This window comes from Macrotis lagotis, chromosome 7 (assembly GCF_037893015.1).
Source record: "Macrotis lagotis isolate mMagLag1 chromosome 7, bilby.v1.9.chrom.fasta, whole genome shotgun sequence".
Lineage (NCBI taxonomy): Eukaryota > Metazoa > Chordata > Mammalia > Peramelemorphia > Peramelidae > Macrotis > Macrotis lagotis.
This window is the reverse complement of record NC_133664.1, coordinates 40307235-40327494: the sequence shown is the minus strand read 5'-3', so window position 1 is coordinate 40327494 and position 20260 is coordinate 40307235. Positions and strand designations below refer to the sequence as shown.

At 39.7% G+C, this 20260-nt stretch overlaps 2 protein-coding genes across 2 annotated transcripts in view; one reads left to right on the top strand and one right to left on the bottom strand.

Annotated features, from left to right (window-relative positions):
* Positions 1-1218: 1218 nt before the first annotated feature.
* On the bottom strand, positions 1219-13979 carry UBA5 (ubiquitin like modifier activating enzyme 5). Its single transcript, XM_074195820.1, has 12 exons — positions 13711-13979; positions 12004-12049; positions 11811-11900; positions 9959-10068; positions 9328-9414; positions 7783-7867; positions 6628-6732; positions 6326-6453; positions 4280-4415; positions 3778-3856; positions 3515-3621; positions 1219-2376 (listed from the first exon to the last, which is right to left on the bottom strand). The coding sequence occupies exons 1-12, from the start codon at positions 13890-13892 to the stop codon at positions 2290-2292; spliced, it is 1242 nt and encodes a 413-aa protein (XP_074051921.1). The 5' UTR covers positions 13893-13979; the 3' UTR covers positions 1219-2289.
* A 796-nt stretch (positions 13980-14775) lies between these two features.
* ACAD11 (acyl-CoA dehydrogenase family member 11) overlaps positions 14776-20260 on the top strand; it is a 92189-nt gene continuing 86704 nt past the window's right edge. The window contains exons 1-2 of the mRNA XM_074195819.1: positions 14776-14961; positions 17077-17176. Of these exons, the coding sequence (XP_074051920.1) occupies positions 14813-14961; positions 17077-17176 (249 nt within the window). The 5' untranslated portion in view covers positions 14776-14812. The remainder of the gene's footprint in view (positions 14962-17076; positions 17177-20260) is intronic.

Here is a 20260-nt window from a genome sequence, read left to right as displayed (position 1 = left end):
TATCTGTTATATGTATTGTATATGACACATATGAAATCTATGAAAAAATCTGAGAAGGAACACAAATTATGGATGTGCTTAAACTTTATTTCCTACAATTTAATAAAGCAATGATTAAGATTGATATTGAAGAGACACAAGTTTTAGTATTTAATATTCAAATGTTTTGATTTTATGAGTATATCAAATTTATTCCATATTGTTTGTATTACTTAATTGTGAGTTTTTAATTTAAAAAAATATAGAAATGTACATTTACAATAAAATCGAAAATGATGAGGAAAGTCGGTTTCAGTTAAGATTTTTTTTAGAGATAGCATAGCTCCTCAGCTGATGCTTCAAATAAAAATTTGTTTGAATGAAAGTATAATGATGCATTAACTCTTTTTTTTAAACTTGCAGAAACTTTATACAATAAAGCATTGAGAAGCAGTATGGTAAAATCAAGAACCTGGGTTCAAGGGCCTAGTTCAGTTAGGTAAAAGTGGCCTGATCATGAATAAATCTTAAGTTCTCAGTTCATAAACACTACAACACAGCTAAAACTGAATTACAGATTAGCTGTTCCATCTTCAATGGAAGCTTCCACAATGAGAAATCTTTCTAGTAATGAAATCATAAGCCCACACAAAAAGCATTAAGAGTAATATAGTAGGTAAAAAAAAGTCCATATTAAACACTGTTAATCACTGATTTTTCCACAATGAGAACACACGTATCAGATCAGAGTTCATAGCTTAAAAGCAAGTAAGTAAAACCTTACAATATCAATGCAATAATTTCCAAGGAAATAAACATTTTACAGAGATTACTTGATTCTCACAATATTCCTATGAACTAAAGGAGCTTGTAATAAAGTGAAGTATCCCACAAAACACAGCTCCAGTACCCCAGTTGTCCTTCCTTCACCATTAGATGATGATAATCACTAATACAGCTTTGGAACAGCAAAAGATTAAACTGTCATTAGTTATGAGGTTTATCTTTCTTGAAAATATTTGCTGCGGTTTTTTAGCTTTTTGAACTTTATGTGTACCATGTCCTTAATTAGTAAATTATCAGCATTTTTTGTCACTAGAGACAGTTCAGATATGGATATGTTCTTCAAAGCAAAAAAAAAAAGTTGAAAATATTACTTTCATTAGAATATTAGAAAGTTATATTTACAATGTAAAAATATGACTTAAATAGCAAAGAAAACAACATAGCAATAGTATATTAATAAATAAGTTCAGCATTTATTAAAAAATTTCTTTCAATCTGGCCATTATTGGTCTGCCTCATCTATGTTTGACTACATCATCAAAAACATTTGTGAATAGGACTGTTGTAACAGGTAAAAACAGTAAACTATTTCCAGTTGGACATCCCTCTGGATGCAATCACAATTAAAGGATTTTTTTGGTCTCAGAACTTTGTAAGTATGAAACTTCAATATTCAACTCCTCCAGGAAAGACAGGAATTTAAAATAACTAAATCACAACGACTAACAAGCAAATTTAACACAGAGACTATAGAGAGATTATCCAGTGCTTTCCACTCCCCCCCACCAGTATATAGGTTTCTAAAAAATAAAATATTCAACTAGATGGAAGGCTGCTAAATGTCTATTTAATCAGAAGAAGCAAGCTTCTGCTCATCATCAGCTAGTAAACTAGCCTTAATTTAACTTTTTAATGACCAGATATTCATGTCCTATAAAATGTAACAGTTAAATATTGAGTTCTCTCCACTCTCCTTGTAGCTTCCCTGAGAACCACCCCTTTGATTTATACAGATCACTGTACTGTCTTTATTTCAATACCATATACTAATATTTTTAAATTTTACAAAATTTATCTTCAATTTCAATATTTAAAGACAGATACCATCAAGGTACAACAAAGACAACCCTTAAATCTTAATTGTAATTGCCCTCCAAATCATAATGTAAAAATGAGTTTCTGCACACAACTAATTTGATTTCACAGCTTCTATTAGAGAGGGTGACATCAATTTGCCTTGACCTTCATTTCTGAAGCCTAAAGCCTTATATCTCAGTGGTTAGATCTGAAAAAATGTCACAGTTTCTTACAGTTCCTTCTTCACAAGGGAGGACTCTTCAGGTAAATAAAAAAAAAATCAAATAAAGGTACTCAGTATCAAAAAGGAAGACATAGTACCAATAAAGACCACATACATTTCAATTTATGCCACTTTATACTTTACTAGCAATCCAGGAATTTTCTTAAAAGTTTATTTCTTCAGTTTATCCAGAAGGTAGAAAGGTGAAACAAAATGGTTCCAGGTTACATGTTCTTCATTTTGGCCATAAGTTCTTCCAAACTTTCCCCAGAATCTTCCACTGATTGCCCCCCAGACAAGGCATCTTCTGCCTATTATCAAATGAAAAAAATACTAAATGAAAACAGATCATACATTTCTTGCTCTTCAGGAATACATGACCTTAAATTCTCACCTCAAATTATATAAACCCCACTAATTAAAAATACCCATTTTAAAGAGACCAAAAAAGAAACCAAACCCAAGTTCCATTAATATCCCCTCAATCTTTTGAATTAAAAAAAAAATCTAGAAATCTTAAATGTCACTAGTTAAAACATTAATATTAAACAAAAACAATCACTTAATAAGAATTCATTATAAGGAAACATACACAATGATTTTTTAATACCATTAAACTTGAAAATGTACCACATATACAACAAAAACATAAAATTAGAATTAACAATTCCTATCTCGACAAATATGGGTAAGATAAGGTAAGGTAAGGAAGGAAGGTTTTTTTTTAGCATGAAGGAGTTTTAGAAAGCAAAAAATAGTTTTGATCAATAAATTTCACTTTTTCTTTTTTTTTAGGTTTTTGAAAGGCAATGTGGTTAAGTGACTTGCCCAAGGTCACACAGGTAATTATTAAGTATCTGAGGCCACATTTGAACTCAGGTCCTCCTGACTCCAGGGCTGGTGTTGTATCCACTACGCCTACCTAGCCACCCCAAATTTCACTTTCTTCTAGATTTAAAAAAAATTTTAATTTAAATTTTCAGTTCCAAATTCTCCCTTCACCCTTCCTCCCACCCATTAAGGCAGCAAAAAATACTATACCCATTATAGGTAGGAAGTCATGCAAAACATTTCCACATTATGTTTGTTGATATAACCTTATTTCCTAAATCAGGAGAGAGATAGTTGGTGCAGTAGATAGAGCACTGGTCTTGGGAATCAAAAGACAGGAGTTCAAATCCAGCCTCAGACACTTATTAGCTGTGTGACCCTGGGCAAATCACTTAATCCCGACTGCCTCCCATCCAGGGTCATCTCCAGTAATCCCGATTCATTTCTTGCCACTGGACCCAGATGGCTCTAGAGGAGAAAGTGGGGCTGGTGACTTAGCATGGTCCCCTCCCCCCACTCAAATCCAATTCACATGCTTATCATGGCATCACCTTCATTCTTCTAGAATGAAGAACAAACATTATTATTATTATTATTTCCTAAATCAGGCTCAAATACCTTTTGTGGCACTGTGTATGCTACTGTAATTCCTTCAGGCAAGTCAGGAACAGGACCAGAAGCATCTTTGAGCTCCTCTTCTGAAATCTCAGACACCAACTCAATACCTGGAGAATGACATTTGATGTTTATTTCCAAGTATCTCAGAAAAGTAGGGAGAACTGTCGCCATCATAACATTCTAAAAGGGTTATACAAGATTCCTTGTTGTGGACAAGGTTAGGGTTCCTGCTGCTCCCATTAAATGCCTAACTGAAGACTTACCCCAGGCATTATCCTCATGCAGTATTTCTTCTTCTTGCTGTTCAACAACTTCTTGTTTGGGCAGAGCTGCAACTTTTTTCTGCAGAAATCACATATCAATATGCTTCTTAGACAGCTAGTCATTATTAATTCTACAACTAAAGAGTTTTAAGTTCTGTTACAGAAACTGATGGGTTTACATAGAATTCTTTAGAAAAGACTTTTTTTAAGATTTTGAGTTTTGCAACTTTCTCCCCATTCTTGCTTCCCTCCCCCACCCCCCACAGAAGGTAGTCTGTTAGTCTTTACATTGCTAAAAAAAGACTTTTCAAAAGTCACTAAAGCAAAGATGTAAATGTATTTATTTGATTCTTTAAAAATTGCTTTCATTCAACAAGCGGGCTCTTCTTTTCTCTCAGATTCCAAACCTAAATAAATCCTTGGCTTGTTGTCAGTTTTTAGCATTCATTCTTTTTCTATGACTATAGGCCCTTTCAATAATCCTCAGGAACAAGGGCTTTACCTTATATTCTTCCTGTTGCTTCCTGCAGTTTCTGTCATCACATTGAGGGTTCGGCTTCATGGACATGGTAGGGAAGAAATCTTGCATTGCATTATAACCCAGGTAAAAACTCACGGAACCAAAATTTAACAGAAATCTAGTTTTTGGAAGAAAAAAGAACAAATTCAGCTAGGGTGTAAAAAAAAGTATAAGCATGCATACACATACACACATATACATATTGGGCTAAGTTCATAGAACCATAAATCTAGAGCTGGAAGGAACCTCCCTCAGAGGTCATAATCTAATGATCTAATCCCCTCATTTTGCAAAAGAAGACACTGAGTCCCAGGGAGGATAAGAGGTCTCATATCAAAATTTCTAAGTCTAAAACACACACTTTTCAAAAATACACTTACATAGTACAGAAAGATAAAGTTACAAATTATTCTTACATCTTAATTAAAGCAGATTATTAAAGTTTTCATAAAGGAATTATAATATTTATTCACTCCGGTATATTAGCATGATGAAATAACAATTTGAAAAAATTATACACAGAGGATTTTTTTTAATACTTTAAATAGATCTGACTTAAATTGGTCATGAAAAATTTCATCTATCAATGAAAAGCATATCTCTGTACTTCTCAGTCCCAGAGGACCACAGTTTGGAGTAATAAAGAGACAGAGTTCTGTCTAATACTAAAGTATTATCAGATTCAAAGTAGCTTCTAAATAGATATATAAAATGTCAAAGAACTTAGGTAAATGAAAAAACTCCCTCAGGACTGAGGGAGAGAAAAGCTACAACTGCCGAATGGACTCTGACTCCAGGACAGAGACTAGGAGCAGGCACAACTCCAAGACAATATAGCCCAGAAGTGGGGATACTTTAGATCTGCCTTAATAGAAAATTTAAGGTTGAAGAAAGAGGGCTAACATGTCTCGTTCAGGGGAATGTCTTCATAAATTGGAACCAGACAGAATTCTTTATAAAAAACAATATGAAAAAACAGTCCCCTTCACAGCACCCCTTTCCAGATTAACCTGGCATGTTAAAATAAGTCGACAACTAAATGCTTAATGGGTAAAGAGAGGATGTGGCATTCAACTTTTGAGGTTCATCTAATACTGGACAACAATAGAAGGCAGGGACACTTTAGCAGAATAAAGAGTCAGTCCCAAAAGTATGCAATGAGATCTTTAAAGGTCTAAATAGACAAAGATTTTCTAATGTCAAACCACCAGCAACTTCAGGGCCCTTTAAATAGTAAAGTCTCTTCAGGAAAATGAATTACTTCAGTTTCCAAGAGGGTTCTGAATGTTTATTACTTTAAACATCTTCTTGATACTCTTCACCAGAGGCTACTAAACATCTTTTAAGCTTTTCTTGATCATTCAGGGTCATGTTAGTAATACCAGTTATTCCTCAACTGTGCTCCCAAACGCAAAGGTGCAAGGTGCTGCTCTAGAACATGTGGCATGTAAGACATTTGTTGTTACTGTTTTTTCCAGCCTGCTCCTTTTAGTCAAGCTATTACTAGCAGCACACTGGCTGCTGCAGCTCTTCCATCCAATCTGTACTCCTAATTTACAGCAAGTCTAGAAGTGTGATCACCACAAACAACAGAACAAACAACAAACAACTCTATATGTAAAATAAAGAGTAAAGAAGTTCAGAGCAAGGTTTGAAGAACTGGATCCCAAGTACATCCTAGGTGCTTTATGACCTCTTTGTGACCAATCTGCAGATACTGCTCAGAAAGCTTGGTGGCTTATGTCTTAGTCCTTAGCTATTTTCTAGTGTCAGAAAGTAAAGGTTTGATCATAACTATTATTTTTTCAAAATAATTTTTATTTATTGGGACACCTGTTCATACTTAAAGAAGCAAATGAATGTTCTATAAATAAGCCAATACCTTTAAATTACCCCAACTATGAATCTCAAAAGAAAACCAGTCTCCTTATGATTTTTCCTATCCAGCTCTATTTTTCATAGATACTATTTATATACTTTTATACTACATATACACAGGATAATTCCGACATTTTTTCTAGCACTCACTTTAACACATTTTGTACAAGAATTCCAGCAACCACTCCCATAGTAGTGGGAAGACTAGCTGCACAAACGCCTTCTCTTTTTAGGGTCTTTTCATCAATATTTGCAGCAACTACCAGTGGAGGAGCACACTTCAAGGAAAAGGGAAAAAAAAGGTTACATTATTTTAAAAGAAAAAGTAAAAGAGATGCCCAAATAGAAAAACATGAAATTAGGTATTTTCTCTCCCATCTCTCTCCAATTTTAATTTCACATTTTTAAAATTCTAGAACCTAAAAATGGACTCCATTTTTAGCAGTACATACCGCAAAACAGGCAGATTCCCCAGGAATGATAAGTTGTATATGTCCTGAGACTGCATTTTCACTGACCCCAGATTCCATCCATGTTTGCCCAAGTTCATTACAAGCCTAAGTAAAATGAAGTCACAGCTGTGAATAAAAGGCTAGAATTTAGCACATATGCTGTTTCATGAAAAATGAGGATCTATAAACACATGTGATACATGTATACACACACATACAAAACACATATTTTAAGATTAAATTGATTTGTATCATAGGAGCAAAAAGTTATGATTTGGATCAATTACTATTGTTAGCTTTTTTCCTATATTAAAACTATTAGAACAGAGCCCAATGTGGTTTACTGAAATATCACCTCTTCTGAAATTATCAGTCTATGTAAAAATCTTTCCCAAATGAATTCCTAGCAGCAATTAAGAAAATCATAATGTACTTCGATAAAGGGAAAAAATATTCTAATAATTCAACAGGAAAAAGCTTTGTGATATTGAGAAATACTATCTTTGAAGCAATTCACACATTTTAAGATGTGAAGAAAATTCAAATATTCACAAATTAGTTCTATGATAAAACAGCTCTAGCAAAATATATTATCTTTTAAAAAAAATCTGAGAAATATTTGAAAGGAATAGCAAACTGCATAGATTTGCAGTTTCATGTACAATCATCTTTTTTATTGTACTATGTTATGGAACTGCTTACTTCATTGCACATTTAAAAAAAATAATAACACATCTGAGATATATATATATATATATGTGTGTGTGCGAGCACCCAATCGCACACATGTGAGCATGCCCAGACACACACGTGCATTCACAAACACAAACACACACACACACACACACACACACACACTCAGAAACAAAATTTAATCCACTGGATTAGATATTTTTGCTTGAGCTACTAAGCACTATTGCAGAACATGCTTTATATTGCAGAAAGCTAAAATTTGTCCATTAACATGGGAATTTTAAAAAATTTCAAAAATAATCTAAGAAATCTGTTTAAAGATACAAGTTTTAAAACCCTTCAGATTTCAGGCTCATACAAGCTCAGTCCCTGCTCAGAGAGGAATTAAGAATAACAGCAGAACACACATTAATCCAAATGTGTCCATTATCATGTCCTATCTGGACTAAATAAAGTACTCACTGTATTAATTGCCATTCGAGCTTCAAAGTTGTCCACACAACTCAGAACTAGGTCAACAGGTTTCCCACTTTCCAAGCCACCATTACTAAACAAAGAAAAAATAAGGAAAAAAATGTTTAACTGTCTAGAGAAAGTAACATGCTACTAACAAGCAAGTATACACAGAGGGCCTTAGTTCATAAAACTTGCCATCTCAAACTGTGATAATGATTCACATTTCATTAAGTTTAAGGAAATAAATTGAATCTTCTAACATGTTTTTACCTCCTAGCCATCTATTCTCCTGATAGTCTTTGCTTAATGCTCACCCTTTTCTTCTGCGTCTGACATCCCCTTCCCTTCCTCTAGACTCTCTCGAGAATTGCTCTACATGTTCTACCCGTCCAGTCAATCTGCTCAATGTTCGTGCTACCCCAACTACCTAAGAGTATCCCTGAAGGGTCTGATCATGACCCCTTCTTTTTTCACTCTCTCCCAAAGCTGGAGTGTATATGTACCCAGTACAGTAGCCCACAATACCCCTAAGAAGGTCCAAACTAGATTAAACTATAACTCCGAAATGTTTTTTAAAAAAAAATCAATAAAACATAGACCATTAAAATTTAGTTTTTTCTGAGTCAATGTATAGCCCACAGGGATACATTTCCATGTGGGTTTGACTACAGGGCTGTAGATTATGTCTCCCAGCAATCTCATCTGTTCCTATGGGTTCAATTACCATCTAGAGAGATCCAAATCTCCAGCCCTGTTTCCTAAATTATTCATGACTTTCCAATTTCTTCTTAAAAAATCTCAAACTGGAGACCTCACAGGCATTTCAAAATTCACATGCCCAAAGCAGACCTCCTTGTCTGAGCCCCCAAAGACTGCATCCCCTCCTAATTGAGAGAACTGTCAAGCGCAAACCCCAGATGCACAAGTTCAGAATCCACACTCACCCAATTCTTGTTTCTACCTTTAAACACCTCTCCTATGTGTCTCTCCTCCACTCCTGCAGCCACAATCCTCATTCCCGCCCTCGTTATCTCAAGACTTGGCTCCTCAAATGACTTCCTTGCTATCTACCTCAGGCTCTCCCTCTTCTCCAACCTATCCTCTTTTCAGGTGCCAAAATGATTTTTCTAAGGTGCAGGTCTGACTCCACAACCCACCACCAACTTGCATTTCTCCTAACAGAACACTCATCTCCCACAGACACACTCATCAAATGAAAATAAGACCCAGACCACAGTAAATCTTTAATTATCAGAAAAGAAACACCATAATTAAAACTGCATATATTTAGTAGGCTCTTAAGTAAGATGTTATAATTATAGCTTTTTCAAAAATTTTGAATATAACTACAAACAAGAAATTAAATAGGTAATAAAAGAATTTTTTCCTATAAGATCTTTCCTCTATGGATCATTTTAAAATATGTGAAAAAAAATTGAGATGCTATCTAACAATAAAATAACTCAAAAGAAAGTATTTTGAGAATAATCAAAGAACTAAAATTAAGGGGAAAAGCATTAATGGAAGTTTTCTAAATAAGCATTATTTTACCTTATTCTATCCATAAAATGTTGAAAGTTGTCCACTGTAGTAATATTATAATTATATACTTCAAAATGAACATCAGGATTAATATTCCTTAAGCAGAGAAAAAAGAAATAGTTACAATTAAATTCATCCAGTAGGGGCAAAGAAAAAAATAAAAATTAAAAGAAAAAAGAGAAGAGAAACAGAAAAGCTCCAGAATATTTTGTACTAATTCAGAATTGGAAGTATTTACTTATAGTCATTAAGGAAAAAAAAAAAGGAATCAGTCTTGCTTTTACTTTTCGCTCCAACCTCAAGCTGTGGTTAAACTACCAAATACAACAGTGAAAAACTGAACTTGTAAAAGTTTGAAAAATTTTTTTAAAAACTTCACCAAAACTAGGACTAACTGATAAGGCAGGAATGAACTTTAGGTTTCAATGTGCAGAAAAGCTTCTGCAAGGATTCAGCAAGGATTTACTGGCTATCTACTGAACTTGTTAACAGGAGCACAACATACCTGTTGAATATGAGTCAAACCTACAACTATAAATAAAACACTAGAGCTCCACTTCCACCTAGACATCAAGAGAACTTTTTTTTTCAAGACAGAGAGATGTCACTTAATGAACAATATTGATTTTCATCCACTGACCGTAAAGTATGCTCTGCTGCTTGAACTTTGCTTAATCCTGCTTGATGTGGCTGGAAGAAAAGTCTGTTCATGTTGGCCAGTTCCACTTTGTCATAGTCAAATAATAATAGCTAAAGATAATAAAAAATATTTTTATGAATAAACACCTTATTGGTCATTCATGTGTATGAAAGTCATCCATAGTTTTTTCAAAACAAATTGTTCCCTCAAATATAAAACAATATAAATTATTCATTCTCTCACTCAAAAAGTATTTAAGTGCCTATTTTGTGTAAGATATTGTAGGTACAAGAAAAACAAAAACAAAATTACTTCTTTTTTATTTTTTTTTGCAAGGCAATGGGGTTAAGTGCCTTGCCCAAGGCCACACGGCTAGGTAATTATTAAGTGTCTGAGGCCAAATTTGAACTCAGGTACTCCTGACTCCAGGGCCGGTGCTCTATCGACTGACCCATCTAGCCACCCCCAAAATTAATTCTTAATCTTACATTTCAATCCCAAATAAGAAGACTAAAAAGACAAATCCAGAAAAACAAAGAACAAAATTCATTGCAAGTTCCTAAGAATTTTCAGTAGGACTTCATCACAAATGGAATCAATTTTATACTGGAGATATCTTCTCAGAATGTAAAAGCAACGATTGGCCTCTAACAAAGAGCTCTATGTTATATTAAGGACACATCATCCCAATGTAATTATACATAAATAAAAGCTACTATCATTTTTCATAATTAGCTACCAAAATCTTTAATAGCTAGGTCAACTTCTTTTTCTCTGATGCAGAATGCTGAATGGAATGTATATTCACACACACAAATAAACTGTCTATATTGTAACTAAAAAAAAGAATTCTAAAATACAACTAAGACTGTAACCAATACAAAATCATTCCTCCTCGTGGGGGGGGGGGGGACAGAGAGAGAGAGAGAGAGAGAGAGAGAGAGAGAGAGAGAGAGAGTGTGTGTGTAGGAGGCATATCAAAAAAGCAACTTGAAAAAATAAAAATGGCAGGGGGCGGCTAGGTGGCACAGTGGATAAAGCACCGGCCCTGAAGTCAGGAGTACCTGGGTTCAAATCCGGCCTCAGACACTTAATAATGACCTAGCCGTGTGGTCTTGGGCAAGTCACTTAACCCCATTGCCTTGCAAAAACCTAAAAAAAATGAAAAAATAAAAAGGGCCAAGAAAGAAAATTTTAAAACTATGATGCATATTTTAAAACACCATGTCGGCCAAATTTGAGGAAAAGGAGAATAAAGCTGAAATATTAGAATACCAAATTAGAATTTAAAAAAAAAAGAATTCAGTATCAAACCAGGACACTATTAATATTAGACCCAAGAATAAGGAAAAGTAAAATCCTAGACCAGAATTCATGGGGCACAAAAGATTTCTAAATGAAGTCTGAGTTCCCTTTTCAAATTCCTTATTTTAAAGATATTATATGATTATATATTTAGATCTGCTGAGGGAGTCTCAATTTCAATGGTACCTTAACTCCCCCCATTAACAGATCACAACCCTTCCATATTTCATGAGGCACAATGGTCAAAATAATAGTCTTTGGTGACCAATCCTGTAATGAGTGTTTCACTGTAGCTTCTTTGGACTTGCCCAATTTTACACTCTAATAGCCAGCATTGGAGAACACAATCTCACTTTACACCACAATTTAACACTAGAGTAGGACCTGAATAATATATGTTTACTTCAACAGTTTCAATTTACTACAAGTATGTTTTGTGTGTGTGTGTGTGTGTGTGTGTGTGTGTATAATAATAAGGTAATACAGTACCTGTATTTCTCCAGGAATAAATGGTTCATCATATGATAGTTAGAAAAGTTTCTTTTACCTTACCAATGCCACATCTTGTTAGCATTTCAGCAGTGACACTACCAACTCCACCAACACCAACTACTGCTACAGCAAAGCTACGGATTTTCTGTGAAAAGTACATTACAATGCTCTAATCAATACACTTCATAAAAATTACCAGGAATTATTTTGGGGTTGAATGTCGAAAAAAAATCAAATAAATATCATACCTCATAATCCTTCACAATTCCCATTCGTTTCAATGCCATCAGACGACTTAAAAGCAAAAGAAAGAATAATGATTTTTTTAAAAATCATCAAAAGCATTTTAAGCTTAGATCTCTTGCACAGCACTGTATACTGGACACAAAAAAAGTAGTAAGTCTGAAGTCTGTGAGCTAGTCTTTTTTTTTTTTTAAGTTTTTGCAAGGCAATGGGGTTAAGTGGCTTGCCCAAGGCCACACGGCTAGGTCATTATTAGGTGTCTGAGACCGGATTTAAACCCAGGTACTCCTGGCTCCAAGGCCAGTGCTTAATCCACTACGCCACCTAGCTGCCCCTATGAGCTAGTCTTAAGGGTGAAAGAAAAGATTACAGTCTGATATCCAAAACACATTTAAAAACACAACAACACAAACCAGGGATGTGGGTACCTTGGAAAAAGTGTTGGATGTGGGAAGCCCTGGGGTCACTTTTGAGCTTTATTACCTCTGACCTTAAGCAACTGAATCAACTGCTGAGAACCCCAGTTTCCTCATCTCTTATTAAAGTAGAAAGCTGAATGAGAGGTTACTTCCAGCTGCTACTCTTAAGGATTTAAAAATAGGATAATGGAATGATCTCCACCAGAGGATGGGGCACCCCAACTGAATAGATTTTTATATATGCCTTTTGCCCTCTTAAGGATAAGAAGTTTCAAGGGCAGAATAGGTAGAATAAAGTAGAATAAGCCAAAAGAAAACTCCATAACTCTTCTTCCAAGTTTATTTTTTTTAGGTTTTTGCAAGGCAAATGGGGTTAAGTGGCTTGCTCAAGGCCACACAGCTAGGTCATTATTAAGTGTCTGAGACCAAATTTGGACCCAGGTACTCCTGACTCCAGGGCACTGTGCCACCTAGCCGCCCCCAAGTTTGTTTTTAAATAAAAGTTTTTTAACATTTAGTTAGATGACCAAAATACAAATCATTTGGGTTATAATGTATTTACCGACTCCTTTTTCTCTTCAGTTTACACTTCCAGTTCTCATCCATCTTCCCTTTCACAATTCATAAAGCCATTTCCATACCCATGAGGCAGTTTAGCACTATCTAGTATATATATATATATATATATATATATATATATATATACATATATATACATATATATGTATATATATATGTATATATATGCTAATGGTTTCACTCATCTTCTCTCCTCATCTAGATTCTCACTTTTTTTTCAGGTTTCTGCAAGGCAGTGGGGTTAAGTGGCTCGCTCACACAGCTCGGTCATTACTAAGTGTCTGAGGCCGGATTTGAACCCAGGTCCTCCTGCCTCCAGGGCCGGTGCTCTACCCACTTTGCCACCCAGCCGCCCCTCAGATTCTAACTTGTCGTCGCTTTCTGGCCCCCTTGGCACTCGCATATGGCACAGCGTCAGTCCGGCATCCTGGCAAGGGCCCGCGGCTGACAAGCCCCGGGGGGGGGGGCTACCTGCCCGGTGGGAGTCGGGGGCCGGCCCGGAAGCAGGCCTCTGGGCCTGGGCCGAGCAGACCCGACATCCGCGTAGGGCGGCCTCCGCGGCACTGAGCGGCCCGGACCGCAGCGACGGCACAGCCGGGAAGGCCGCGCTCCCTGCGCAGACGGACGAGCGGAGCGAGGCCGGCCGGGCCGGGCCGGAGCCGAGGCCCCGGGGGCGCCGCCGAGCGCGACGCGGGCCGGGCCGCGGGGCCTCACCTGTAGGGGTTGGAATCCGCCACCTCGGCGCTCATGCGCTCGATGCGGGCGCGGCCTCCGGCCCCGTCCCCGCCCGCGCGGCCCCCCGCGGCCCGCCGGCCCCGCTCCAGCGCCAGCTCCCGCTCCAGCTCCAGGACCCGCCGCCGCAGCCGCTCCGCCGTGTCCGCCGTGTCCGCGGCCATGTCCGAGGTCGGGGCCGCCCCAGGCGCGGGCTCCCGCCTCCCCCGCCGGCGCCGGCCCCCCAACGCTGCCGCCGCCGCTCCGCGCACCCGAGAGCCGAGCCTGCGCGACACGTCGCCCCGGCCCCCGGCCCGCTTCCGGTGTGCGGCGCGCTCCGTCTTCCCCCGGCCGCGCTTCCGGCCCCCGCCCCGCGCCTCCCCCTCGGCGGGCTCGCGGGGCGGAACCGCGATCTCGGGGGCCCGGCGCCCGGAGGGCCCTTTTGCGGGGGACCAGGCGGCTCTCCGGGCGCTCGTGAGTGAGGGTCGAGCAGCGGGAGGCCGCGCTTCCTCTCGCCTCGGCCCTCTCTGTCGGAGAACGGGGCGCGTCACCCGGGCCCGGGAGAAAGGCGAGGCGGCCCGGGCCCGAACGCCGGCGCCTCCGGCGGCGGGGACGCCGTGGCTAGGCAACGCGATGGGAGCCAATGGCGGGCACGAGAGGACGAGCCCCGCCCCGGGGGCGCGGCCCTGCGCTGCCTCGTGGAGGCCCCCGCCACGCCCCCAGCGTCCGCCACGCCCCCGCGGCCCCGGTCACGCCCGCCACGCCCCCGCGGCCCCGGTCACGCCCCGGTCATGCCCCCAGCGGCCCCGCCACGCCCCAGCGGCCCCGGTCACGCCCGCCACGCCCCAGCGCCCGTCACGCCCTCCGCCACGCCCCCAGCGTCCGCCACGCCCCCAGCGTCCGCCACGCCCCCGCGGCCCCGGTCACGCCCCGGTCATGCCCCCAGCGGCCCCGGTCACGCCCGCCACGCCCCTGCCACGCCCCCGCGGCCCCGGTCACGCCCCGGTCATGCCCCCCGCGGCCCCGCCACGCCCCAGCGGCCCCCGCCACGCCCCCGGCGGCCCCGCCCCGCCCTCGGGCCACTCCGCTCCCCAGCCGCGCGGACATGGCGCCCCAAGGGCCTGGCGAGCCCGACGCGGGCGAAGTCCTGCCGCAGCACAGGCTCGACCGGGCGGCCCTGGAGGACTACCTGCGCCGCAGCTTGCCCGGCTTCCGCGCCGCGCCCGCGGGGGCCCTGAGGGTCGCCCAGTACAGGTAACGGAGGGGCTCGGCCCCCCCCCCCCCGCCGCGGAGCGGGGCCGCAAAGCGCGAGGCTTCCTTGGAGAAGAGGCCCCCGGGGGCTGCGAAGTCGGGGTGCGCGGGAGCTCGAGCCGCCCCGGGGGGCTGACCCCGCCGGCTCGGCCCCCGGGGGCCCCGGGCGCGCCCCCCCCCCGCCGGAGAAAAGCGGACCTTGCCCCGCACGCCGCGACGCTGAGATTCATAACCCTGAACGAGAGCGTTTGGGCAGAAATGGAAGCTTTAGGGGGCCCGGCCCGGCCCGGCCCCGGCAGGAGCACTCGGGCGCTTGATAATGACCCGGCTGCGTGGCCTTGGGCAAGACACTCGACCCCACTGCCTTGCAAAAACCTAAAAAAAAATAAGACCCAGACAAAAGTCTGACTTCTGCTACTTACAGACTTGAACTGTATAAAATTGAGAATTGGATACAGTGATTTGGAAGGAGCCTGCCGACACAAATATTGTACAAGTGCTAAAAATAGTTCGGACTAAAATTATCCTGGAAAATAAGGAAATCCTACCCAAAGTTTTGTGCGAGAGAATTGCACAAATCTTTACTTACCTCAGGATCTATGTTTAATTCATATTATGTTTTGAATAATAAGTAAATATTATGACTTGATGCATATTATGCCAATTCTTCCCGCTACTACTCTGATGACAAAACAGATTTATTCATGTAAACTAGTTATTCCTATGCGTGGCAAAGGGGGTAGCCTGCGTTTGAGACATTAGGGAGGCGGGATCCATTGTAAACCTTTTCTGTGCAGAAGGAATGCTGGTCACCTCTATACACAGTTCCTAGTTGGCATGAATAAATATAATCCGAGACTTACCTAACTTTATGGAGCAGTGGCAAGCCAAGGTTTATTCCTGAACTTTCATCATGCTAGCTGGCAGTAACAGCAGGCAAAGTCCAGGTATGTGAGACCAGCCAGTCTATCCTCCAGTTTCCAAGAAAACTATCCAATTAGAAGGAAAAATATCTTCCAGATGTCAAATATCTTTGGACGAGAAGGAAATTTTTGAGTTGAATTGTAAAGGTTCTTTTTTTTCACTTTTTCTTATTTTTAATTTTTTTTTTTTTAGGCTTTTGCAAGGCAATGGGGTAATGGGGTAAAGTGGTTTGCCCAAGGCCACACAGCTAGGCAATGATTAAGTGTCTGAGGACAGATGTGAGCTCAGGTCCTCCTGTTCCAGGGCCAGTGCTCTGTACACTGTGCCACCTAGTTGCCCTGTGTTTTTCACTTTCTAGAAGGAGGGTAACCCTTAGCTTTCATTTTCACAAAAAAGACCATTGCATATTTCAAGTGACTAGTTAACTCATTTATCTAAAAAAACAAGAAACAGAAATTAGAAAGATATATACAGATTAAAAATACCAAAGGACACACAAAAGCAATTAAACTCTTCAGCTGGGAATAAAGTGAGAGTTTAGTTCCAAATAGAAAATAAAGAACAATCTTATCCTGAAGAAGTTCATTCAGTCTCTAAAATAGAGGTTCTTAATCTGAGGTCCTTGGACCCCCTACAGGAGTCTGTGAATAGATTTCAGGGGGTTCTGTATAGACTTGAATGGGAAATTTAGTAGTAGTAGCACAGTTCTGGGATTTTCCCCATCTTCATTCTGAAGCATGGGAGTAGGAGTGAAGAAAGTAATGATGGGAGTAATCCAAGGCTTGACAGGGCAAGATTTTTTAAATCTTAATAGCATTTGTCCCAATTACATGGTGTAGGGGCAGCTAGGTGATACAGTGAATAGAGAACCAGCCCTGGAGTCAGAAGTACCTGGGTTCAAATCTGGCCTCAGACACTTAATAATTAGCTAGCTGTGTGGCCTTGGGCAAGCCACTTAACCCCATTTGCCTTGCAAAAAACCTAAAAAAAAAAAAGAAAGAAAGAAAGAAAAAAGAAATAAAGCCCAACCAGACTTCTGGGGTGGAGTCAAGATGGTGGCATGAAACCCCCATGCTCCTGGAGCTTTTCCCTCCACAATGCTAAATGAACCCTTTGTATTGACATCAAAGCTACAGAGCTTTAATGACAAAAAAGACAAGATCATCTTTGTAACTGATCATTTCTCTTATCTAGATCAGGACAATCAAATCCAACCTTTTACCTTCAGAAGGGAAGTCAAGCTTATGTACTCAGAAAAAAACCACCTGGTTCTCTTCTTCCTAAAGCACACAAGGTATGACAAATAGAGTGATAAATGTATTAGTAAAGAATAGAAAATTTTAAACTCATGAAAAAAAAATTTAATGATTTGTTTAAAATTTAAGCAAAGCCAATAAAAATGTATTTAATTTCTCATGCAAAACAGTCACTTAGAATGCAGTTGTAGGGAGGAGTCTCAATCTGAAATGATAGAGGGAAATTCTATATCCATTAGTCCAGATCTACTGAATTGAAGTTGAAGGAGTAAAATATATGTGTTATTCTGGGACTTTATGTTGTACTATCCAATGGAAGATAAAAATGAAAAGAAATTCCTAAATAGGGTATTCATCCAATTTATTAGCAACAAAGCATATGCTTTGACAAAGACTTTATAGTTATTCAGGTACTGGACATATAGCTAATTATAATGGTTTTTAAAAAATTACTTTGCGAAAATGATACGCCAAGTTTTCAAGAGGAGAAAATGGAACAATGAATGTGAAAGTTCCTTAAAAAACATAGACATTTAAATGCAGAAATGACATTTAAAGATTTTACTAAATAACAACATCTGTATAAAGATCTTGACTATTAAATTGTCAAAGACTTTTGAAAGGACCTGTTCAGCCATTCACTTGTTCAAAACATTTTTTGTATTCTTACTGTGAATGAAACACTGTGCTAAGCATTGTTTGGAGCACTAAAATGTAGAATTCTTGCTCTCAGCTAGTCTGTAGTCTAGAAGATAAAATGAGCTGGCTTATATATATAGTGGGACTGATAGGACCCTCACTAATCAGGGCAGTATGGGAGGGGGTGTGCCCCAGGGCAGAAGGGCCACGTCCTCTAGGACACAGGGATTGGTCTAAAACCCAGATTTCCTGACTTTCTAATCCAGTGTTCTTTACTGAAAACAAATTATCTTGGGTCAAAATTCTCCTTTGCCCCAGCTAATCTGATCAGTCACCAGATTTTCCTTTATATCTGCACCCTTCACTCTCCTCACAAAGCTACTGTCTGAGTTCAGGCCCTCCTCACCTCTTTCCTCAGTTATTGAAAGAGCTGTGTAATTAGTCTCCCATCTCGTCTCTTGCCACTCCAGTTCATTCCACACACTACTGCCAAAATGAGTTTCCTTAGCCCCTATCTGACCATGTTCTGCATCTCAGAATTTTCTTTCCTCAGGTCAAAGTTCAAGCACTACTCTAGCCTTTCTTATCTTTCCCCAACTGGTAGTGCTCACCTTCCCAAACTCCCTTGCATTATCTATTCATATTTATTTTCTACATATAACATACAAAATGTCAAGGGAGGTCAGAGGAGAAAGACATTTCTTCTGTTCCTGAGAAACAGTATGTTTTTAGAGAGTGGAATTTGAGTGGGACTCTCAAAGAAGACTAATTTATCCAGATCTTGAGAGAAGGGGGAATGCTCTTGAAGCAGACAGGAACCCAGTTTAGCTCTGGTGTAGGGTGTACATGGGAAGGTTTGGAAGAAAGATGGTAGCCACATCACAGATGGCCTTGGAAGCTGGGTTTAAAAGATCCAAATTGATTTAATAAGAAGTCATTGAAGCTTTTTGGGACAGAGGGTTTGAGTCATGCTCTCACAAATTATTCTATCATTTGTTTGTAATTTGGACAGACGGGTAAGAGGTACCATCATAGGAGACTAGCATAATAGTCTAGGCAACAGATAATAAGGGTCTAGTGAGGGCACTGATGACAATGGCTGTGGAAGAAAAGGAACAGATTTCATGTGAAATGAAGAGGAGTCAAAAAGGATTAAGGAAGAAATAGTTACGTAAGGCCTAGAAATAATGAGGATTTAACTTGGAAACTGATCTCAACTCTGGTTCCAGCTCTAGTCATGTGGCCCAGGGCTCTGGAGGGAATAATACTGCTACTGTTTCATAGGATTAGTGAGGACAGAACTCTGTAAACTATGAAGTGGTGTGAACTGTGAATTAGTATCCTACTAATTAATATTCATAATTGTTCATTGATTAGTACCTTTATATTAATAATTGACCAGAACTGTTATTAATAAGAATGTTGAAGTCAGGAGGCAGAGCAGGTTCCCCACTTGCTGACTAAGGTTTTTGGGAGACATAGAGATGGAAATATATAATAGGAAGGGGGAAATTAGATCTAGAACTTGGAAGAAAGTTGAGACTGGAGGTAAAGAGCTGGTATGTAAATAGTGTGACATTTAAAGCTTTCTCATGGATATATTAAAGCCCATTTTGCAGATGATGGTCAGAGGATTAAGTGATTTGTCCTCGGTCACAGACCTAGTTTAGTGTCAGAAACAGCCCAAGGAAATATCATCATTTAGAGGGATGGAGAAGAAGATGTAGAAAGGAGACTTTCAGGATGGTTCCTGAGGTAAAAGGAAAAGCAGGGAAAGTGTGACCTTGTAGAAACCAAGAGAGCTTACTCTCACAGACCCCTGAGGGAGGATACTCTGGATGTGGAAATCATATTTTTTATATTGGCTGGGAGAAGCAGATTACTATAGTGGAGAGGCAGTTGGCCTGGCAATCAGAAACACCAAAGTATAAATTTTGTCTCAACATAGCCTAACTATGGGATATTAATTGTCTCATAATCTCTCTGTCAGTTTGTCAAGAATATAAATTTCACAGGCGTTGTTGATCTATGTTGATAAAGGGAATCTCTACATAGAATTTCCTGTACTGATGAGATCACAGGTTTGGACATCTTTCCTTGGTACCTCCCCACTCCCTGTCCCTGCAACTGATTTAAATTGACTGAGACATTATGTAGGTATTTATTAAAATAGGATTCTACTATGTATCTAATTAAGAGTCAATTTCATAATTTATAGGAGTTTTAGTAATTTGGGAACTGATATTACTTTTGGAAAGAAAATTTAATACTGGAATATTCTTGAAAAATTTATTTTATTGTTATAAATAATATTTACCAATATTGTCCCATAAATATTCTCTCTTAATAGCAGAAAAATTAAAACAAGATTATATTTTAAATGAATTTACACTGTAAAGGACCTTCATGATCATCCAATGCTAGCTTTCATTTTACAAATGAGCAAACTTAGGTTCCCAGTAGTGATGAGAATTTGCCTAAGA

Coding starts and splice junctions, on each gene's coding strand:
- UBA5 (XM_074195820.1), bottom strand. CDS start 13,892: ATGGCCGCGGACACGGCGGACACGGCGGAGCGGCTGCGGCGGCGGGTC. Junction 9,415..9,958: donor GCAGCAGAGCATACTTTACG/GTCAGTGGATGA, acceptor TCTCTGCTTAAG/GAATATTAATCCTGATGTTC. Junction 7,868..9,327: donor CATTTTATGGATAGAATAAG/GTAAAATAATGC, acceptor TTCTTTGTTTAG/TAATGGTGGCTTGGAAAGTG.